We start from the raw sequence: 23,600 nt of genomic DNA on the forward strand, positions 1-23,600 counted from the left end.
TTTTTCTTAAATTAACATTAGAAATTGGGTTAAATTTAAGACGATTGGACGGGCTCTGATTGGGCTACTTTTTTGTCTGTCCAATCTGGCAACAATGGCTGTCCGGAACAACGGAGCAGAACGTCACTGTTGACAACTGTGGCTTGTCAGCAAACTTCACCAGGTTTCAGAACAATGAATCTGTCAAAGATGAGTTTCGATGGGCTTTTTAGTGGTTTCGATGGGTTGTCGTCAGTGCTAGCTAACTAAGGAGCCGGGTTAGTTAACTGGTGAATCAACAGATTTGACAAAACGTTTCGAAGCATCTGTAGCATCGCGTTAGCTAGCTAGCTAGCTGAGCTTAGCTAAAGACATAGCAGCAGCATGGGTGATGGCAGTGTTACTCCCAGGCTCGGCAACATGAAAGCGTTACTTGGAATAGTTGCCGGAGCTGGGGCCTCCTACGGGATATACAAACTTATCAGCGGGGGAAGCTTCAAGAGAAACAAGAAAAGTGCCACAAACGAAAGTCCCGGTGTCAGGAGCAGTCAGCCCAGCGAAGTTACCCTACAGCCGGGGAGCCTGCTGGCCAAAGTGTCTGGACTGGATGTTGTCTGCCCCCGACCTGATGTTGCATCAGGTAAGAACCATAGATCTCATAAAGCTACTAATACTCACAGTAACTACAGCTAAACCTGTGCGATTGTTCCAGCTAAGTGAATACCTCAAGATAATTCCTCAAAGTGTCCTGTGTCTAAACACTTTTCCAAAACACCCATAGTAATTCCCTAAATATGGTCACATCTTTTATATCAAGAGTTTAATAAAACATCATTGAGAGTCTCCTCCAGTGCACACACATACTAAATATCATTAAATGTTTGTTAAATGGCTTATTTTGATCCATAGGGGACATCACCCACCAGTCCCCTGGCAACCTGGAGCCACAGCACTTGAAAATGCTGCTGTCATGTCTGCAGACCAGCAATAATCCATCCGACAGATGTCGGATCCTGCTTACATTAGGAAATGCTGCTGCCTTCACTGTGAATCAGGTACAGTAAAAGTATACTTTCTCTAAAACCTACAAGTGAGGTTAGTACTGGTTGCTTTATTGTAACATTGTAAGTTATCTAATTAAAAATGTGTAGCTGTTGTATTTTGTCAGTGATCTCACTCAAGGTTCTGTATATACCTTTTGGCGTTATATATCTCTTTTCAGCCATGTAATATAATTTGCCTTTTTTCACTAATCCTCCAGAATCTAATACGGAAATTTGAAGGGATTCATATCATAGCTGGTTTCCTCTCTGATCCTGCGGCAGAGGTCAGAGTGCAGACTCTGAATGCTTTAAATAATCTGTGTATGAACATCCAAAACCTGGAACAAATAAAGGTATGTTGCTGTAAACTGTACAGCAAATAGCATGCAATCTGTTACCGAGTATGAGATCTTTTTGGTTATATATCATGTTTCCTATTTTTTTTGTGGAAGAAACCAAAATCACCTTGTCTTATAGGTTTATGTGCCACAAGTGCTGGAGCTGATTGAGATGTCGCCAGTGAATTCTGACCTTCAGCTTGGAGCTCTAAGGCTGCTGACAAACCTTTCAGTCACAGATAAACATCAACACTTGCTGAAGGAATCAATTACACTTTTACTCTCTCTACTTGTCGTGAGCAATGAAGCATTACAGGTTGGTATCTTTTCATATGGCACCTAGTTGATCTTCTTCACATTTTTCCAAAATCAGTTGTCTAAAGCTATAAAAGTTCTTTTTAAACAATTCTCATATTATGATAATACTGTATTGATACCATTTTGGAACATTTGAAAAGTTGTAGCTCTTGTTGAAAAACAGATAAGGCCGGTGAGCTGTGAATGCTGTATGAATGAATTAAGCACTTCTAATATTTGTGTTTCAGGTTCAGACTTTAAAAGTCCTTGTGAATTTGTCATCAAATCCGGATTTGATAGATGACATTGTTCAAGCTCAGGTAAGAATAACGGGATAAAAATGCAGTCTTTATCTGACCCTCTTCATGTAAGTCAACCGGTGCAGTTTGTATGTTTTTATATAATACACAGCAAGTTAGCATGGCTCTGTGGTAAGAGGTCATCAAAACTAATTTTTTTTATTCAAACTGTTGTGACAACGGTCCAAGTTTCATTGTGAATCCTCATTTCGATTTTGTTTTTTCCCCTTTTTTTGCCTTTAGGCACCAGCTTCAGTTGTGGTGCTGTTTGACGCACGAACAACCCCTGCAGTGCTTCTGCGACTGCTGACGTTTGCAGGGAACTTAAAGGCCTGGAGGCCCTCTGCCCAGGTGGCTGATGAACTGAGGCGAAAGCAGGATTGCCTCTTCCGGGTCATGTTAGATGAGTCTTCCCAGCTCCACAGCAGACTGGTCCAGCTGCTTTCACACCCCGATGGGGAGATTCAGGCCCAGGTGGCTCGTATCTTGACATAGACGTCCCTCTCTGCACTCTTGATCCATGCACAGCTTTCGCTTCCACACACTTTGCCAAAGCCATCAACCTATCGCCCTTCCCGTTCTATTATAAATCTGTTAACCTTTATAAAAGCTGCGTAGCCTCCTGTGGATACTCAGCTTACACTCAAATACTCTCTATACCTACAGTGTTCCCTAGATCAATATTATTACCACACATAACTAAATTATCTATTCCACCTCACCAGCCACTCTTCCCTGATTTCTGGTTTCTTACACTACAATTAATTGAGCAATGAGTGAGCAGGAAGCAACTATTCATTCAGCGTATAAACAGGCCACCCCTCCCTGTTTTTTTTGTTTTTTGTTTTTTTTCCTGCCAGCAAGAGCTTTCTTCTCATTGCCAGAGACTATTTTCCTTCAAAGATCCACAGTGCCCTTCCTTCTGAGAACTTCACCTACTTTCTCTGAAGACATGTTCCAGGTGAAACTTTTGAACCCAAACCCACTGCCAAACATTTTCTAGAGAATGTGCTAGAACGACCTGTGCAGCATGACCCAACTTACTACCCGTCTGTGGTTCAGAGAGACACTTAGCTGAAGAGGTTTCTTGCCGCATGCCTTGGAGACACAAATGAATGGATGTGCTGTAGCACCAGTCCTCGCTAATTTATCAACATGTTGGATTTAAAGATCATGGTCTTTGTCCAATGAAAGCAAGATCTTTTATCTATGTATTTAATTTGAGAATTAGTGAATCACGACTTCGGAAGAGCCAAAGTGAGGTTAACCTACTCACGTTGGCCTCACGTTCTGTGACAGTGTGAGTTCAGTGTATTGGGAAGACTTTAGAGTGGAAACACTGCCTCCCCCGCTTTAAGAGTTAGCTGAGACACCTGGTGAGGATGCAACCTGGGTAAAGGTACCTGAGAGAAAACCCCAGGGTTGATCCAGGATGTACAGCTTGAAAATAAATGGAGGAGGGGTTGACCTCTGACAAAGCAGCCTGTAACAGTGATATTAGCTGTGATTGTTGTATTTGAACATTTTTCTGCATAAAATGGTTATCGAATTACAACAGTAAATGTTAAATTCAAGCCTTGTTATGTTATGCACTTACTGTAATAAGACAGGCTGTAAGTGACAGATCCACATGTCTAGCTGGAGGACTGGAGCTGTGGACCCATCTGCTGACTTATTAATATTTACAGAGAGGAGGATGGGTGTAGGTGCCGACCTCTAATTTGCATGAAAAATGTGACGATTATCCTGGAATATGATTTTTAATGCAAGGATTTTATGGCATGAGCCAATCCAGGTGTAAAGAAATGCTGCACTTTTTTATGTTTGGACACTGACTTTATTGAACCCAAATCCTAAATATCTCTCAGGCAATATGGTTTACCAGAACAGATACAGCAGGAGGCTGATTTCCTTGTGACCTAGATTATCATATTTATTGAATGAAGTTTGTCAGCATTTTGCCTATAAAATGACAAATATTGTTTGTTATGTCTATATGAATGGTTCAGTAAATACCCTATATGACATATTATGGACGTCCATGTCTTTATTTCTCCTGTTTACTCAAATATATTAAACTAGATACATTTGACTGAATTTGTGACAAGTTCTGCTGTTGTAAGATGGTAGGCTGTGCGGTTGGAACTGCTTTTTGGCTTTGTCAGTTCAAAGTCTGCATATACCATCTTAAAGACAACAAGAATCGGAGGATTCCTGTCCAGGTATGACGTAGAGAAGAAACCGCACAACTCTCAAGCAATTTTATATTCACCTCATTCACAATGATGCTGCTGCTAGAGTCATAACAAAGTTGAAGAACACTAAACACATTTATTTCACTAAAAGGTTTCAATTACTGCTGCTTTTCAATACATTTCTCAATGGCCTAGGACTAAAATACATCTCCAATTGTCTTTTATTGTGAATTTCCTCAGCCTCTCAGGTCATCTGGTTGGGGTCTTCTAACTGTCCAGAGTCCAAACGAAATATGTAGAAGAAACATTTAGTTCAAAGAGGCTATGAACTAAGCACCACAGCGTTGGAACAAATGTCCAGAAGATATGAGACAACCCCAACTTATCCAGGTCAAAAACCTTTATGTTCTCCACCGCCTTTGACAGATCCTCAAAGGGTTACTCCAGAGATTTAGTGCTGCTCATTCATAAAGCTGTAGGATTCAACAAAGAGATTCAAAAAGAATCGAAGCAGCAAAAGCTGAGATATCCTGACCTTTAGTCCCTAGTGTGGGTCGATCTCCAAAAACACTGGGTCCTATTTTCCCACAACTCTGTGTAGTTCTATTAGGCTTTCCCTGACTGGTAAAAGCCAACTTCTTTCAAACTCTGCACCTTAAGTTTGTAACGCAGGCTTCCTGTAAAATAAATCAAGGCCTCAAGCCAAATTTAATATAACCCTGATGACATAATCAAGAGTTATTTTCTCAGACTTTAGAAAGCTCCCTCCAGAGCCAAAAGACATTATACAACAGTTTTCACAGGCTGAGAGTGCCCCTTTAAGCACTTATCATCCATCTTGCACTTTCATCATTTCTAACTTCTCTGGTTTTTTTTCTCTGCTAAACTTCTTTCTAACGTTTGAATTTACATTTTAATGATTTATGCTGAATTTCCTTAATTTTGCAAAGCACTTTGAATTGCCGTTATGTATTAAATGTGCTCAAATACAAATAAAGTCCCTTGGACAAATGGTGATTTTTTTTGTGATGTGGGCGCAGATGATGAATTTTGACAACCCTTTCAAATGAGGCTGATTTAGCACTGATGATGATGCGTTCAGGTCTTTGTCTCCTCCTCCCTCCCTCGCCCCCTCCCTCGCCCCCTCGCCTACATACAGCCTCCTCCCCCCTCTGAACAGACGAGTTGACCATCGGTGGCTCATCCTGTGCTCCCTCAGAGCCACACACCGCGGATCTGTGAGTGCAGGCAGCCAGGCGACCACAACCCAGCGCACCGATTAGGGGGCGCAAAACATTTCGGTTTAGCCGCATCAGCTATGAACAGCCACAACGTCAAGTAGACGTAGAAGCTCTCACACCATAAACGCATCGAGGATGAACGGGTCTGCAGCGGCCACAGGATCGGCTTCTTGCCGTTTCGCCCACTATTTTGTTGTGTGTGGAGTGGACACGGAGACGGGCCTAGAGCCGGACGACGGAGCAGGTAGTTGGTCGATAAACATGATCGAAACAAAGCCGCACTACACTACCCGAGCATATGTTTCATGCCATGCTGTATGTAAAACATTTGCCATTTCATGTCGGCCTATTTGTGTGTGTGTCGGGGTGACAGCCATTTAAATAGAGTTTGATTGGACGCCACATTCCTCTTCCTTTCAAAGCGTTGTTGACAACATACAACCTGCGAGTAGCCTGTGTAGAATAGCTTATGTTATGGCCAATACAATTTTATTTTTAACAAATTTCATTAGAATTTGCTAATACGTTTTTTTTTTTTGGCAGAATTTGTGTGGTGGTTTTCTGAACCTATACGGTATATTTTTTGAGTTTGAAACAGAAAAATCCAAGAGAATGATCATTTTCCTATGAACTTGAAGCAATTTGATTGAATTTAAAAAGACCACTATACTGTGTCACCCTATAGTCTTGTCCTTTAGTATAATCTCTGCTTGGGGAAAACGCATTACAGTTCTGTAAATTGTGTTTTGATCATATTTTCAAGACTATACTGTAAGTCAATTGAGAATATAGCTTTGTTGGTTTTTGCAAGTCATCCACTGCTACACCTGAATAAGGAACATAGCAGAGAAAGGCTTGAATAGAGGGAGGACAACAGCATCCTTTCCTGCCCAGTAAAGCTGGAACACAGCTGGAGCAGTGGTTCATGGTTAACACAGTGTGAGAAAGAGCTCCCAGATTACACTGTTGTGTAAATGTAAAAGCAGTGTTAATCTATGTCATGTGGCTGGTTCGTCTGTTCGGCTCTCTCGTCCTCTTCCTGCTCTCAAACAGAGATGGACCCTTTGTCACCTCTGTCCTTTTCTCACCAAAAGCCAAAGGTGTGGAAGGAAGCTAAAGGAAATGGATGCTGTAATGTTGGTGGATGCGGGGGTTGCCACGGTGATGACAGCTGCAGTGGGTGATGGTTTATTTGTGTTGGATAGAAATCGAGATATCAGGTGGTGCTGCGTTCCTCCACACTGAGCTGTTGACATTCAGCTGAGGACAGATTCACCCAGGAGCTCTTTGTGACGTCTCCGTGCCTCCCACTCTTTGAGAGGGAAAAGAACCGTGCAGGTGTGCTGAGTGCCAGCATCTTGAACGTCACTTCCAGGTTTGCAAACAGTAGTCACACCGTGTATTCTTTGGAAATGTTGCTCATGTAGAGCAGCTTTTCTCTTTCAGCCAAATGTCTTTTGAGTAATAGCACAAAGTCAGACAAGAAAAATGCATATGTAGGATGAGCTCTGTATCATGTTGGTACACATAGCTCTGCTGCAGATTATTTACTGCTCTAACTAACCATCTGGGACTTTGATGGCTCTCTCCCTGCGGCGAGTGACAGCGCTGCTGGCTAGTGTATCTGGGCGCCAGCAATCTGCTTATGTAACAGCAGGTCATCTCAGACCCACTGCAGCAGGGGGCTCTGCTCCTTTCAAGGGATTTCTGTCCCTTTTACATACACATATTCTGTAAGCTGTAGTCAAGCAAGAGATGTTAATTCTTTCATGTACACCAGCCTTATAAGTGTTTGGATGTGTGAGGTCATACAGTGTCTCTTATTGTGTGTAATTAGTGAATGCTTACCAAGAAACAATCTGCTCTTGTTGGCTTCTCAATAGATGCCACTGTGTTTTCTGCAGCCTAATCAAATTTCACATGACGTTGCCTGTTGGCGTGCTGAATGGCAGAGGCTTCAGGGCCGGTTCGGGCCTGATGAGTGTCACAGGGGGATGACATCAGTGTAGGGCAAGAACTCCCTGACCGAAACATCTGAGAACTTCTTTATAATGTCGAACATTATAAAGAAGTGAACTGAACTGCAAAGAGATGTATATGTTTTGCACTTGTCCTATTAACAAATGTGCTGCTTGTACGCAGAAATGTTGAGTTATTTTATTTTTAGGCACTCAACACTTACTTTTATCATTTTTATTTTAAGCATATGAGCCCAGAACCAACGTCTGTGTCTAAGGCTGAGATGAAAAGCTAAATTTGTCTATTTTCTTTTTTTTGTCATATGATTCACCTTCAGTGGACAGACAAATCTGCAATGCAAAGACGCAGTGATTTAAACAGTTTGAGCCAAAAAGGAATAACTCCTCATCAGTCACTGCCAGCTGACATTTGCTGTAATTTTAATCTCTTTCCACTTTTTATATCTGTTCTCGTCTATTCACGTAACGATGTGATAAATGGGACGGTGGGGGTAATTCAGTTGGTGAATATGACAGATGTCTACCTTCATGGCTGTCCCTGATTCAGTGTGCCTGTTTTAGGGATGGGGGAGCATTCGGGGCCATACATTTTTGTGATGAATGTCTAAACTATGGCATGAATATGAAACACTTTGTTGTTTTTGTCCTCCAAAAATATTGACAGTATTGATATTTCAGTGACAGAGACTTTCATGTACTGAGGATTAGAGCTGAAAGTCGATTAGTCGATAGACTAACTAGAAAATTAATCAGCATCTATTTTTGTTAATCAAGTAATCGTTAAATTATTATTTTTTTTTTTTTTTTTGCAGAAATGCCAAACCTTAACTAGTTCCTGCATTTCAACTGTGAGGATTTGCTGGTTTTCTTTGTTTTATGTGATAGTAACCTGAATATATTTGGGTTGTTAAACTCCTGGTCGGACAAAACAAGCACTTTGAAGACGTCACCTTGGATTTTAGGAGATTATGATGGACAGTTGTCACTATTTTCTGACGTGTTTCGGACCAAACGATTAATCGATGAAAATCAAGAAAATAATAGGCAGATTAAATGATTATGAAAATTCTCATTAGTTGCAGCCCTTTTGATGACGTAAAGTATTCAGCAAATCATAGCTCGTAGACGGTTTCTACTGTGTGTATGTTAATGTGGTAAGAGGAGGAAACATGCTAATTACAGCCCAACTGAAACAGGCATTTAAGCTTTCATTCAAACACGAACAACAAACCTCCCTCTCACTCTGTTCTGTTAACACAGAAAGACTGCGGCTGAATGTGAACTCTTTGGTGGGAACTCATGTCAGGAGGAGTGTGGCTTTCAACTGGGTCAGCTGATGACTCTCTGGGTGACGTAACCACTGACGAGCTTTGTCTTGATGGCTATCTTTGAGGCCACAGTGGAAATTGCTACCATGGCAACTAGGTGTCCGTCTGTGAGGCTTGATTCTGCCTCTCAGCGCCTACACCAATTTGTATCTGTAGCAAAGAACATTGACTTCCCCCTTATAGACACTGTGATCCATTAGCTTCTGTCTCCCACCTACCAGTCTGACTCAGTTAAACTTGTGATGCTCCTTTCTCACTCTACCTGTGGCGCAGTTTTCCTCTCTCGGGATGCTGTACGTCATCTCATAGGCAGGTGAGGTGGCTGTTCCTAAATGCTGAATGATTGCGTCAAAGCTGGCAACTGAGAGAAGATGGTTAGTTTGCCATTTGCCGTTGTTTTTGTTCTTGTAACGCAGTGATGTCAGTTAAAAAAAGAGTACTATTCAAGGGCATCCCCTCAGATGTGTGGATGAATAATGTAAAGTACCTCAATCACTACTGTCAATCAGTTACACACACTGAATCATACACACACACACACACACACAGTTTATTTGTATCTGTTTTTCACTTATGCTCACACATACAGCAGTCTGTGTGTAACCGGAGCTCGAAGCTGACACAAGGTGCAGAGGCTGAAGAGGGGAGAAACTTGAGCCAGACAGGGAAATGCATCAAATCTGAGCATTGTGAATGTAGGACTATATAATAAAGTTTTCTTGCATGCTCTGCAAATTCAATCCTTTCATATACACACAGTTGTTATATTGAATCCTTTATCCGGAGCCTGAGCGCTCTTGATGTATGAAAAGGCAGCATATTTTCATCCTGTGCACTCCCTACAAGCATAAAGAGTTTCCTACTGCAGAGGGTCAGGGATGAGGGGTGTTGTACCGCTTTTCCAGTATATCTCTATGGTAATGAGTTGAGTTACATAACCCTTGGAATGGTTTTTCCCTCTTTGCTGCAGAATGGTCCTAGCTGTCGACAACAACTGTCTGAGCTTTTTCATACATCAAAGCTGCTGTCATTTTGTGACGTCCTCTGTTCTGTCCTTTTCATCTTTATAATGAATTCTTTCTCAGCAGTGATGGAGGTCAAAGATCACTGTACTGCTATGACAATGCCATAATTATCTTTTTCTGTGCATCTGTCTGTCTTTCAGGCGAGGGCTTTGAGCAGAGCCCCATTCGCCGGTCCTTTAAGTCAAAGGTTCTGGTGCACTACCCTGAAAGCACAGACAGGAACCCCTTCAATAAAGATGCTGTCAACATGGTGAGCTCTTGGATCGCACATAAATGCTCCCCCTCAGTGTTGTTCATTTTCTCTCACAAAAATAGAAATGATAAGGAAGGATGAGATGTGCCTTGTTAGTTGGGCAAATGTTCCATCCAGTGTATGTGAATATTGTGACAAATGACAAAAGAGGAACATGATAACAAAATCAACTGGGGGGAAAAAAGTGTAGTAGGAGCCATTTATCTTCGCTTGTTTGCTGCCTCTCATAGAAAACAATCTTCTTTCTTTTTTTTTTGTATAAATACACAGAACATATTTATTATCTGTTAGAAAAGCAGGTCAGGATGATGAAACCATAAGACTCAAAAGAATTGTTAGCAGTCAGATGGAATTAAATTTAATGTCATACTTGCCTTTTTCACATCAAAATTTGTTTTGAACAGCCTCCCAGTAGACACCACAGTATTATGTGTTATTTATTTATGGTATCATTTATTATGGTATGTATTTTTTTAATGTAATTGTATTGTGGTTTCAGACCCTGAAACAGCTACATTTGCAGGCAGCACAAATACAACAAAACATAGAACAAATACTGGTCGTGGGGTACTCAAACATATACAGTACATACATTCTCATAAGTTATTCCATATTTAACAATTAAGTTACTTGTTCCGCAACTTGTTTTGTATAATTGATACACTTTCTCAATTTCTGTCAAAAATATTTCCTTTAATCTAAACCCTCTTTGATGTTTTCTCCTCCCTTTCTTTCTCAACACTTCTCCTCAGCTCTGTATGCCGAGGGGTCTTTCCTTCCGCACGCAGGCAGACAGGCTGGATACTCAGTTTCACTCATTCACGATGTCTTTTGACGACGGTGCACGTTCCTACGGCTTTGTTCACACCTTCTATGAGGAGGTGACCAGTGCTCAGATCATCACTGCCATGCAGACTCTCTACCAGATGCACCATGTGGAGCACCATTCGGCTTCATCTGCCTCTTCGCCCTCACCCTCGTCCTCGTCTTCATCTGCCTCCTCGCCTTCCACCTCCAGCATGGACTCGCTTGTGAGCAGCTTGGATGAGTCAGACGCTGAGTCTCTGGCCGGGGTGTCCGCCTGCCTCGGCTGCGCAGGCTCCTTCGATCCAGCACGGGACACTCTGTATGTGTCCAAAGCCCTCTGCCTCCTCACGCCGCTCCCCTTCCTTCAAGCTGCTCGACAGTTTCTGTCTCAGCTGCACCAGGGTGTGGTGTCACAGACAGCCCCACCCCTCCCTTTAGAGAGCTACATCCATAATATCTTGTACGAAGTGCCCCTGCCTCCTCCTGGGAGGTCGCTGAGGTTCCACGGGGTGCAGGGACCCATCGTGTGCCAGCGGCCTGGCCCGGGTGAGCTTCCGCTGGGGGAGTATCCTCTTGGAGAGGCATTCTCCCTGCTGGGTGTCGACAATATGATGCAACTACTTACCTGTGCACTTCTGGAGACACAAGTCCTGCTTTGCTCTCACAGTAAGCACACACATTCAGTTATTAGCATGCTTGAGATGACACTCAAAATAAGACATTCCAACATGTTGCCAACACTTACTGAGCATGTCAGTGCAAATAAGGTCATAGTCAGGGGAAGCGAATCAAAGGAAGATGTTATAATATCAATGACAAAAAAAAAAAAAAATGACTGAATGAATGAATGAATCAACTTAATGAGTATGGAACATCCTCAGCCATTAATTGGGCTCTGATCTGTAGCATGTAAACAGGAATATGAATTAAATAGTTCCATAAGCAACTCATGTTAACAGCTTAATTAATTTACTTCATCCCTTGAAAATGAGTTCTTCCCTTGGTACTTATAGGTGATTAATTCACCCACCTCTCTCTCTCTCGTCCTTCTCATCTCCTTAGACTACCAGCGTTTGATGACAGTGGCAGAGGGCGTCACCACCTTGCTGTTCCCTTTCCAGTGGCAACACATCTACCTGCCTATTGTCTCTGCACCGCTACACCACCTCCTGGATGCTCCTGTGCCGTTCCTGATTGGTATCAAGCGCAGAGACGGAGCTCAGCGATCCTCCCTCCACCTGCCACACGAGGTACAGAACTAAACACTGTGTGTAAATGTATCTGTAGTTTCCTGTGTGAACATCCTAGTCAGAATTTCAGGACGCAGACATTTCAGTACACATTAAACTAAAGTATTCTTACAGCCATTTACTGATCCCCTCTGTGCTGCATGCGTGACAATTTGCCCTCTGCCTCTGGCCTGTCAGACTGAGAAGCTACACCCAGCCCCCCCCCTTTCACGAATCAAATCCTGTATCCGAGATTACTTTATGCTGCATGAATATCTCACTGAAGCCTCTTTGAAGTCACTCTGCCCCAGAAAAGAGGCAGTTGAAAGACAGCTCGGGGGGATAAAAGCAAAAATGCAGAGCACGAGAGATCCAGAATAATGGGATTTGCTGAATAATTAATGAGAATTAGGGATCACCACTTATTTCTTGAGTTGTACAATTTGATGTATGGGTGGTAATTTGCTAGGAAGTAGGAAATATTTTAATCATGCATGTATAATTTGGTTGGAATGTTTTTCCTTCTTTTGTCAGTTTTTCTGAATGTTGACAAGGGCACAGTGTGGCTGACGTGGTCCAAAAAAAACCCTAGACTTAAATGGTCCTCCTTAATATTGATATGCAGGGAAAAGCTGAATGCTCATTTTTTCGTGTCCTTCAAAACATATGATCCTCTCCTGATTTTCCTATTTGAATGAAAGAGACAAGAAGACTAAGAATTGCATTAGACATTATAGAAGGATGAAGCTGCACAGAGTAAGAGGATGTCTGCAACTGTCCACTCTACTTTACATCTCCCAACTTCCCCTGAGGCTGTAAACTGACTGCCTGAGGTCACTGTTGAAGGCCATGTTGCTGCTGACTGCGCTGCGCCTCACTGATGCTTACAGAAGCAGTATTTTTAAATCAATGCCTATCGTTCTCACAAAGTTCTGTAGTTCATTGCTCAGCAGCTTCATGGGCACAGTTTCTGCACATGTTTCTGATGTGTTTGCCTGTGTGAGAGCCTGATATTGCAGGTTTCCACTATTTCCCCTGTTGCAGTGATAATGGTAATCAGTAGATAATCCTTCACATGCTAATATCCTCTGAGGGCTTATCACGGTGAAATGCCAAGAATCTATTAATGGAATGTAAATCTTCATCTCTGATCGTAATTGGATGTTAAAGCTCATCCACTTTGGCTACATGAGATGAATAAGAGTCTATACATTGTGATTGGTTAAACCTGTTATGATTATCTGATGGAGGAGTCAGTTGCAAAGTGTTTTTTCATATTTTGAACTCTCCTGTTTGTCTCTTTCTCCTACACAGGCCAACCTGTGCTTTGTGGACATTGACAACTGCTGTGTCGAGGCCCCCGAGGACCTTCCTGTGTTTCCAGACCAGACCGAGCTAATCCAGGAGCTGAGTGAGGTACTGCTGCGTTTTGGGCTCCCTCCACAGGGCGGTGTGATCACTAAGCCTGCCACCACCTCTCCTTGCCTGAGCAGCCTGGTGCTGGAGGATCTAATGGAGGACAGAAGGAACGGGAACCTTGGAGGCGAGGAGCTGGCGGTGCTGGAGAGGCTGCAGGCTCTGGCGCGCAGGTGCGGAGGAGGAAAAATGTCAGATGGAGAGAAGACGCTGGGAAGCGTGTTTGAGGAGGAGGAGAAAGAGCTGAAGGCTGCAAAGCTGAACATTCAGCTGAGGGAGGTGTTTGCTGGACGTTTTGCCGCCATGTTTAGCAGGTATGAGGAGTTTGTCATCCACAGCGCTCTTGATTTGGACTCCTGGTTGAACAACCGAGAGGGGACGTTCAGCTTTGACAAGGTATGGATGTCAATGCACATCGATCGATTTATAAATCGAATAATCTAATAAAACTGCTGTATTTTTTTCTACATATGTTAAGATTGCTTTTCTGTGTTTTTGAAATACTTTTAATTCTTATAGAAACATTATATCCCTATCCATGTTTCAGGGTTCCTTCCTCTCAGTTCAGCCTGTGAACCACTTGCAGTTCTTGTCCCGGTTCCTGGAGACATCCATGTTTTCTTCCTTTGTGGATTGGAAGGTGATATCTCACTGGGCAGATAGAGAACCACTGCAGCAGCTGTTTGACAGCCGTCTGGAGAGACAACGACTATATGACACGGACGAAGAGTACTCCCGTAACTGTCGCTACAGGAAATGCACCACGCTCTTTGAGTCAGGTACTGTGAAGGTGCTCTTGGACAAAAGAGGATGAAATAAAATACTGTGATGTACGTATTATTGCAAGAGAAGTCACAAAATAAATACTGTATTCCTACAACATGGAACACAAGGCAAAATATGCAACAAAAACAGAAATCCAGCTCCGATGTTACTGGTAATATATCATTGATCAAGTTGCTCTAAGTTGTCTTTCTCACCAAGAAAGTCTTAATATATCTTGGCTTAATTTCTGTAGATTTTCATGTAAATTTGACAGTGATGTGCAGAGACAACAGATTAGTTAAGTGTACAGCTTCTGGAAATAGGAAATGACATATATACAATTGAAAGGACTTTGGCACGTTCAGAATGTTTCACTAGTTTCTTTTCAGCATTTAGCAAGAAAATAGATTGAACTCCCAATTGGTAGATTGAGCAGAATGATCAATCTACCATCTTCTGTTTGGGTTTATGCAGTGTGTTGATTATGTTGCTTGGCCTTTCTGCAACCACCATTTTTTCTTTTTCTTTTGTAATAAGCTCTGAAGATCTTGCTTAAACTCTGTTTAAAGGGACTTGTGTACAAGTACATTTAACTATTCAAATAGTAACGGATGGAAACATTTCTTAAATGGAAATTAAAATCAAATAATCTGATAAATAATTAAAACCCAAAATGGATGGGATATAATCTGATATGAGGGGGGAAAGATGGGTAGAGTTAGGGAATTAGAGAGGGGTGAACTGAAGGATTTAGTACGGGATGAGCATTATACGGTATAAACGGAGGGCAGAGCTTTGTGTCCTATGAAAACTGTTTCAAACCTTCTGCTTTGAAGTCCTGCCAACCTCTGCAGAAAATGCCCTGCTTGCATCTCAGCCTGTCTGTACCATTGTTCACATTTAGACCCGGCTCCATCTCTTTTTTTCATCATGCTGTCAATTATGTTATATAACTCTATGCTGTTGTAGACTGTGTGTTCCTGTCTTCCTGCGAGTCTCCTTGCAACTAAACAAACTTAGTAGCACTTAACCAACTTAAATACAAGATGTTCAAGTAAGAGGTGACATTAGATGTTAGGCACAAGTCCTCCCTGGAAATGTCTTTATCATCACTTTGTTCATCATGACCCCTGTTGGATCTTAACAATTGCTGTGTTTGTCTCTGCAGCTCAGGTCATTGAGCGCAGACTGCTGAAGGCTGACCACACAGCCATACACCCCCACCTGCTGGACATGAGGATTGGCCAGGGTCGTCACCATCCGGGCTACTTCCCTAAACTGCAGGCTGATGTGCTTGTACAAGGACAAAATACCAACAAGTGAGCCTTTGTTTTCTGCTACTATTCAGTGAGAATACATTAGAACAATTATCTCCAACCACGGGTACTTGTAACCCAGGCCCAGAGGGTACTTCTGCTGTTGCTGTGATTAAACCAATATTACATACATACATACATACATACATACATACATACATACATACATACATACATACATACATACATACATACATACTTGGTGTGATGCTGATCTTTTGTGAATTATTATCACAATAAATACTTAACCTATCTGAAAGTAAGCAGTTGAAATAGTTAGCTTAAAGTAATGGATAAATAGTTGAAATAGCTAAAAGTAATTTACAAACAGTTGGAATAATTAGCTAAATGAAATGGATTCACAGTTGAAATAGTCAGCTAAAAGTAATGGATAAACAGTTTAATAGCTAAAAGTAATGGATAAATGGTTGAAAGGTCCTGCTCCTGCCACACCAAGTAGACCTAAATAATTACAAATGAATTACAAGTAACAAATTTGACCAAAATGACCTAAACATTAACAATTCAATTGTATGAAAAGAATATTGTAACAATATCCACTTTTATGTAGGCAATGGTGTTACTTAACATCCACTTTGAAATAAATTAAAATAAACACATTTTGGAACATGACAGGTTGTGTTGAATACGGGATACTTGAGGTCATCTGATAGGGCTGTGGGGGTACGTCAGACAATAAAGGATAGGAACCACTGCATTAGTATATCACATAATTGCCAGGATCTACTTTATTACCTACCAAAATACACACACACACCACACACACACACACACACACACACACACGTGTGCTTTAAATACAGCTGCACACACTTGAAATTGTGAATTTTATTTTGCCATGTTATCTGGTTGAACAGGTGGTCCAGTCGTGTTACAGCGTCACGTAGGACCGACCCTAAGAGATCAACGGTGACTGAACACTCAGGAGTGGACAATGAACAAAGACAGGTACTTTAATGTGTTCAGACACACACACAGACAAACACACAGGCCTTAGGAGACTTGAGTCTGATTTATTAACTTTTGTTTATTTAACAGAAGCACACATTTGCGAGGAAGAACTTCCACCAGTCTAAGCTACTTGACTCATCGCCACAAGCTGTCACTCAGACTCACCGAGAGTTCGTTGACGGGCTGCTGAGCGAGTGCCGTCTGAAGGTGAGAGCTCCATCTGTGTGGTAACGGAGGCACCGCTGTCACTGGTTTCTTCAATCAATCGTTCATGCTTAATGCCACAAAATGTTCTCTGGCTTTTTAGACCAAACGGATGTTGATGGAGAGGATGGGGAAGGAGAGTGTGGAACTGGGTCAAGGAGAAGCCAACATCACAGGCCTGCAGGAAAACACCCTCATCCACGGTCTGTGTGACCTACTGGAGAGAACCTGGGGCCATGGTCTGCAGCTGAAACAGGTCCGACACACACACATAACATAATATGCCTTATCAGCTCAGATGACTTAAAAAAAAAAAAAACATCTGGACCTGTGTGTCCCCATTTACACAAATTCACATCATCAGCAGATGAATGCCAAGAGATGACTGTGTTTTATTCTGAACAGGGGAAGTCTGCTCTTTGGTCCCATCTGCTTCACTACCAGGTGGCCCAGGGGAAGATGGAGACACCAGCTGAGTCTCCAGGTCAGAGCACAACCCGACTGTTTTGTTTTTCTTGTGTAAATCACTGAGTCGAATGATCATTGCCGTTTAACTTGCTGTCTGTTCAGGGTCTAACGGTTCGGACCAGAAAACATTTGATGATGGCACTCTGCTCCTGAGAGGATCGTTAATACAGGATATGAGGTAATGACAGCAAACATACTTTGATGTTGGAAAGAGTGGTGGTAAATGGCATGAAAGGCTCTAGAAGATATAAAATGAAATACCTAGAATAGTCATTAGAAAACAATGTTAGGAGAAAAAGCTGAGCATTAGAGCTTGTTTTTCACTGTTCATGCCAGTCTATCTGTTGTTCTGCAGGTTTATCCAGGCCATGAGTGAGGGTCTGTCTGAAGTGGGTCAGGCTCGGGCCTGGATCCACCTGGCTCTGGAGAAGAAAAAGTTATCCCAACACCTTAAAGAGCTACTTACAAACCAGGAGCTGCTCAGGTCAAAATTCACTCATAATTGACCTAATGACAAGCAGAAAGAAATCTAATATTTCTGGATATTTCCTTTATAGTAAGTCCCATGATTTTGACTGACTTTCTTCTTGTCCCCTGACAGACAGCTATATAAACCTCATGCTTTCCTACTCTGCGAGGAAGAAAGGGAGCAGTTTTTGTTCCACCTGCTCTCTCTCAACACTGTGGACTACCTCTGCTTCACACGCGTCTTCACCTCCATCAGTAAGTCCTGTAAACTTTAACAACAAAATGGTAGAATTTACTGGCAGGTTTATAGCTTTCAAGGACACTGAAAGTTTGCTTCATCCATCTCCACCCCACTGGCCTCATATACTTGAATTGCACCTCCAGGTATTCCATACCGTGTTGTTATACTACCCATGAAGAAGCTGAGCATTGCGATGGCAACAGTTAACCCTTGGGTGTGTGTGTCAGGAGAACTGGGTGATTCAGGAGTTAGACAGATCCCGAAGAATGCTCAAGAGATTTTTTTCCAGGTTTGTATGCGCTCCGCAGCGGTAAGGTCAACATCACGTCTGATAGAGACGCATGCATGGCTACACTTACTGTGGTTTGTGCTTTTCCCCTCAGTGCAAGAACCTGGGCAGGCTGAGCACACTGCAGCTGGGACAGGAGAACTCTGGCTTGCTGGCTAAGTGTCTGATTGACTGTGTGATGGTGTATAATGAGATCACTGGACACACCTACAAGTGAGATTCTTACTCTGACCTTGGTCTTGTCTTGTACAAGAATGTGTTTGTGAACAACAGCTCCCAGTTTGATAAAGATACGATGACATCTAAATGATCCTGACTGTCAAATATTAAACACTCCCATGAGAAAACTGCTTTATCACATGATAACATAATGTAGACAGGAAATAATTGACTGCACGTACACTGTGATGGATTACCTATCTGGATCATATTTGAGGTCTCTGCAAGTTTATTTAATACCATATTGTCATGAAGCAGCTGCTGTCTAGTAGCGAGTAAATCTAAGTCAGTCTAAAGATATTTGTGTTGCCTTGGAAAATTGTTGTCCGTTATCTAAACTATAAAAAGACATGCCAAACCACTGTTCTCCTTGAAGTTATTTAGAAAAATAAACAATGCACACTCACCACGCTACACTAGCTGATTAGAACAGATGGCCCTTACCTACACCATGTGCTTGTATAAAAATCACGTTTTTAAGTTAGATATAATGAAAGTGTCTTCTTGCCTCTCAGGTTCCCATGTGGCCGATGGCTGGGGAAAGGCGTGGGTGATGGCAGCTTGGAAAGAGTTCTTATTGGTCAGCTGGTGTCACCTGGCGGAGAGGAGGATGCTGGAAGGTGGACACCTCCAGAGCTGGCCTCTCCTTCTCAGAGTATGCTGACAGTGCTGGGATCGCTTGGCAGCCGAAGCAGTACGTACTGACAAAGAACACATTCTTTTAGTACAATAGCTGACCTACTTGTAGTGATATGGGAGCAGAATCTGTTGTTGTAGTGAGCATACCAACATCATTTTCCCCTCATTTTATCATCGTTCATCCTCATGTTTCTATGTGTAACTATTCTTGATTTATCTTGTCAGGATTGCTGTCTGTTGAAGTACAAGAGGACATGAGGGAGGCAGCAAATAACCTTGTTAAACACTTCCACAAACCCGAACAAGAGGTATGTGGCTGTGATAGTGAGTGTGTCCCACCGTTTCAGCTACATTCATTTTACCTGTTGGCTCACTCAGCTGAAATGGGGTGAAAATCTCTCTCTCGTCTCAACAGCAAGTTAAAGGCGCTGAAGAGACTTGATCGATCACTTTACAATAAACAAATTGTTCACTGCTGCTGAGGATTTGGGAAAATTTTAGTGCCTTCTATCACTCATATGAGGGGATTTACAGAAGTTGAAAGATGAGCCTCTTGCTTACGGTCCCTCTATTAACTCTGTTCACATTTTTCTCATCCCAGAGGGGAAACTTGACAGTTTTATTATGTGGTGAAGGAGGTCTGGTTCTTTCCTTGGAGAAGTTCCTCCTGCACGGCTTCAAATCTAACCGTCTTTTCCAGAGGAGCGTGTTTGTTTGGGACTTTGTGGGTAAGTACTGTGAGTGTGAGTTGATTAAAAGTGATGTTTTATTTACTTGTTGATGTCTGTGTCCCGTCTCCATCTAGTGGCGGTAAATATCAATTCCACATATCAAATTGCATGCAACAAAGATGATTGATGTGTTTTTTTCACAACCACTGTTGTGCTCTGTATCTCCAGTGTTTGTCTTCTACAACCTTATTTTCCCTCATTGTCGGTGTATTGATAAGTTATGAACTGACAGTATGACCAACTCTTTCCCATAGAGAAGGCAGTGGTTTCCATGGAGACGGCTGATCAGATGGGTGACCTGCATGGATCAACACTGACAAAGGGTCCACCTTGCGACTCACTGTGCCACTACGTCAACGCCATCAATGCCTCGCCACGAAACATCGGAAAAGAGGGCAAGTTCCAGCTGTTCGTCTGCCTGGGAATCAGGTAACTTTTTAAAAATGACAGTTTAAAAAATCAAAAGACCCTAAGAGTAACCTAAAGAAGACAAGGGAAAACTCTGGGGGTGTAATAGGGGCCATAGGTGAGAAAAAGTTCATTACAGAAAGCGAATAGAAAGATGTAACAGTTATTGCATATACAAAAGGGATTATAATCCAACAATAGGTGTATGATTGGACTGATACTAATGTAATTAATCCAATGTGTTAAGTCTAAGACATAGATGTAGTAACCATATTTAAACCAGCAACAGGGAGACAGTATTCATCCCACTGGAATCTGTGATTTTAAAGCATCCTGGTCATATTCTATGGTGTTGGTAATATAGTTTCCTTCCTGAGGCCCTGAGGAAGTAGCCTGCAGCATCACTGCACTCTGAGGTTTTCTCACACTGAATCATTTACGTAACATACAGTTCAGGGAAGGAAAGTGTCAGCCTTCGTCCTCTACTGGTTGGACACGAGATGCAGAAAAATTATCCATGTCTCTGTGACATTTTGTTGTTTAAATTCACTAAGGATTTTACTTTATTTTACTGTTGTTCTTTACATACAGCAACTGTGTCAAAAAAGCCCTGATTAGTGGTGGCTGTCACATTTCTTTGTAATTTACAAGCCGAGCAAAGCAACAGAAATACACATTTCGAAATTTAGCTTAAATTTATTTCAGTTGGAAAAAGAGAATTTCAATTGGATAACTGCGACACCACTGTTACAAAAATCCTTGATTTCTCTTGTCTCTGCAACAGTCAGAATCAATAAAGATTGGCTTAAAACAAATCTAAGTGGTATAGTTGGCTGAAATTTCAAAGCAAACTTTGAACACATTTTTTGTGTGAAATATCGCACGTAGACAGGATAATTATTTAGACAATTATTGTGCAAAGATAGTGCTGGGGTCTCTGTGGCTTAACAAGTTGAGGTGTGCACCGTCAAATGGGTTTGGGTCTAGTCGATAAGTAAGGTCACGTTGTCTCTTTTTTTCTGTCCTTTTCTATTTCTCCCCATATATTCTGTCAATTAAAGCAAACAGTAGGAATAGTTTAGCATTATATTTGGGGTATATTGTGTCCAATGCCTATAAATTGGTTGTTTAAAGATATTAGTTATTCTGTCTGTGCTTTGGACTGACATTGAATGAACTGAACATTCAAGTTAATGAACACTGAAAGCATCTTAGTTTCTCGTGGTTGAAAGCTGTTTCAAGACAAAGTACATGGTATTCAGGTGTTTATGGGGGCCAACGTTGACCATTGATCTGTTCCTCTGGGCAGGGACCGGCTTCTCTCTCAGTGGCTCCCCCTTCTGGCCGAGTGTCCCCTGACAGCGCGGACGTACGAGGAAGGCGCACTGCTGCGGGACCGTGCTGCTGTACACTCCCTCTCCCGCATCGTACACACACTCAATGAGTTTGCCATCACCCTGGAGACTGCACTGGTTAAAGGAGTTGACCTCTGACCCCTGACATATAAGAACAGAGTTCAGCCCCTACTCTGTAACCTACTGCAGGAATGCTGATGGGTTAAAATATTCATCTTTCCATCTGCAGGAAAAGGAAGTACATTCAGACACTTGAGAAAATGTGACTTTATCATAAAAAAGTGGACTAGATGAAGTCACTGGCAAGTCGAGCTCCAAACATATTGCCTTCACTGATGTAAATGTCTTACTGTATTTGCTTCAGGAAATAGTCCGATTTTTCCTATGCTTGTTTACACTGTGAAATTCTGTTTCCTCAAGGGAAAATAGTCATTCATAATCTCACATCTACAGTAGATATTTTCACAGCTCACATCATTTACTTTACCTGACCCTAGTACAACTATAACTCTCCTTCAACTGCTGTATTGTTTGCACATGAATTTTAAACTAAGCACATGCATGGCCAAAATCTGTTTTGTCTCAGCGTGCTGTGATCTGAAATATCAGGACTCAGGCCTTGTTATATTTTTCTTGACTTCATTCGTTGGATATCTTAGTAAATATACTCAAGAAAGATAACGTTCCTATTCTATAATATGTTACAAAATGTTTTATTACTATGCTCTTGCCTGTTTCGCATTGTTTATTTCAGTTTGGGGTCACATGCTGCAGAGTTGTGCTCATGAAATTCTCAGTTGGTGAAACATTGAAACCAAATTAGTGTCGTAATTGTGTCAGTTCAAATAGTCTTTGTCAGAAAGCTTTCCCCCCCCTCTCTCATTGTAAATATTTTGCTTCATTAGATCTTTGATAGGATTGTGCCCATTTGTTATGGTGTAATGGATTTAGTGGCATATTTTTCTGTATAAAGGCATCTTGTTTGTGTCTATGTAAAACAATAGATTCCACTATGGACACACTTTACTGATTATGTGCATAATAGTCATGCTGTTTGTTTCTAAACTGTTCAGTTGTCTTCAGACAATGAATAGAGCACAGGTTCCTAACAACGCTACGGTATTATGTTGATGTCGCATTTAATTTAACAGTTGAAGAATTATGAAAATGCTGTCTCCTGCACTCCTGCAAGCACTATGTAACCCTCAATGACCAAGCCTCTATTATCATTTAAATACAGATTAGAGAAAGCAATAATGAATTGTTATTTATGAAATGTGTTGTCTAAGATTAAAGATAATATTGACATAACTGACGTATTGTTTTTTGTGTGCTGTTCACTCAAGCGATGTCTGAAAGGATAAAAGATTCTTGCATAGTAAAATGATTTTTATTTGCAAAAAAAGTTCACTGTACACTCATTACAAGGGACTAATTGCATCTGATGGGTACAAAGACTTTTGCTGTTATAGTTTGCCAAATGCAAACTTAACCAACTACTGTATATACACTGTGTTGGGCTGTGCCCTCCGACAGAAGCTCCTTAGATCAGTTTGAGGATGGTGTTGGCACTGTTGGCAGTGTCACAGCCATTGTTACACCATATGAACCCAAAGAAGCATGTGTAGTTCAATTCAATAATCTTGAAGTAAAATCTACTTTTGTTATGCTGAATTTGTATTAAGACTCTGGGGAGCAATTTTTGAACACAAACTCTGAGGTGTCTTGAATTACATTATGGTGCTTATGGTGTACTTACAAGGGGTAGAGAGTAATGAGAGTATTTATAGCAGAATTGTATTGGATTGCTACTTCTATTTATTTTGATAATTCAAGGTTCCATATTATTTACAATACGTGATAACAGCATACATCCTAGTAAATGTTATCAAACCGGTGCAGTGTTATGTGGTGGTAGGATGGTTGGTTCGCTACTGTCTTAAAAAAAGAAAAGAAACCCAACCCCGATTAAGTGGTTGTTCGCCCTAAAGTGACCACTGGATTCAGGCCATGTTTCACCCACCTTTTATTTACCACTAATCTGGTCTGTTGTCACGCAATTCAAACCAACAAAACGCATCTCCCTGCGAGACGCC

The 23,600-nt window shown here is 41.7% G+C and overlaps 2 protein-coding genes across 2 annotated transcripts; both read left to right on the plus strand.

The window, feature by feature from the left end:
* The first annotated feature begins 85 nt into the window (after nt 1–85).
* Nucleotides 86–3,983, plus strand: armc10 (armadillo repeat containing 10). The gene is made up of 6 exons (XM_044193396.1): nt 86–619; nt 889–1,034; nt 1,241–1,375; nt 1,500–1,676; nt 1,906–1,977; nt 2,200–3,983. Exons 1-6 carry the CDS (start codon nt 364–366, stop codon nt 2,449–2,451), a joined length of 1,038 nt encoding a protein of 345 aa, XP_044049331.1. The 5' UTR covers nt 86–363; the 3' UTR covers nt 2,452–3,983.
* A 1,336-nt stretch (nt 3,984–5,319) lies between these two features.
* LOC122875609 (DENN domain-containing protein 5B-like) lies at nt 5,320–22,819 on the plus strand. The gene is made up of 21 exons (XM_044194980.1): nt 5,320–5,636; nt 9,865–9,974; nt 10,730–11,450; nt 11,847–12,034; nt 13,328–13,825; nt 13,977–14,208; nt 15,363–15,513; nt 16,389–16,479; nt 16,570–16,689; nt 16,790–16,942; nt 17,092–17,170; nt 17,257–17,332; nt 17,510–17,638; nt 17,756–17,877; nt 18,007–18,152; nt 18,247–18,365; nt 18,887–19,065; nt 19,236–19,318; nt 19,612–19,738; nt 19,996–20,170; nt 21,459–22,819. The coding sequence occupies exons 1-21, from the start codon at nt 5,528–5,530 to the stop codon at nt 21,640–21,642; spliced, it is 3,792 nt and encodes a 1,263-aa protein (XP_044050915.1). The 5' UTR covers nt 5,320–5,527; the 3' UTR covers nt 21,643–22,819.
* Nucleotides 22,820–23,600: the final 781 nt, after the last annotated feature.

Source organism: Siniperca chuatsi, linkage group LG4 (assembly GCF_020085105.1).
Source record: "Siniperca chuatsi isolate FFG_IHB_CAS linkage group LG4, ASM2008510v1, whole genome shotgun sequence".
Taxonomy (NCBI): Eukaryota; Metazoa; Chordata; class Actinopteri; order Centrarchiformes; family Sinipercidae; genus Siniperca; species Siniperca chuatsi.

What these genes read in the sequence shown, in the direction of transcription:
- armc10 (XM_044193396.1), top strand. Translation starts at nt 364, where the DNA reads ATGGGTGATGGCAGTGTTACTCCCAGGCTCGGCAACATGAAAGCGTTA. An exon ending in CCGACCTGATGTTGCATCAG is followed by an intron (nt 620 to 888) that starts GTAAGAACCATA and finishes TTTGATCCATAG; the next exon opens with GGGACATCACCCACCAGTCC. An exon ending in AAAACCTGGAACAAATAAAG is followed by an intron (nt 1,376 to 1,499) that starts GTATGTTGCTGT and finishes CTTGTCTTATAG; the next exon opens with GTTTATGTGCCACAAGTGCT.
- LOC122875609 (XM_044194980.1), top strand. Translation starts at nt 5,528, where the DNA reads ATGAACGGGTCTGCAGCGGCCACAGGATCGGCTTCTTGCCGTTTCGCC. An exon ending in AGTCCTGCTTTGCTCTCACA is followed by an intron (nt 11,451 to 11,846) that starts GTAAGCACACAC and finishes TCATCTCCTTAG; the next exon opens with ACTACCAGCGTTTGATGACA. An exon ending in ACAAACCAGGAGCTGCTCAG is followed by an intron (nt 17,639 to 17,755) that starts GTCAAAATTCAC and finishes GTCCCCTGACAG; the next exon opens with ACAGCTATATAAACCTCATG.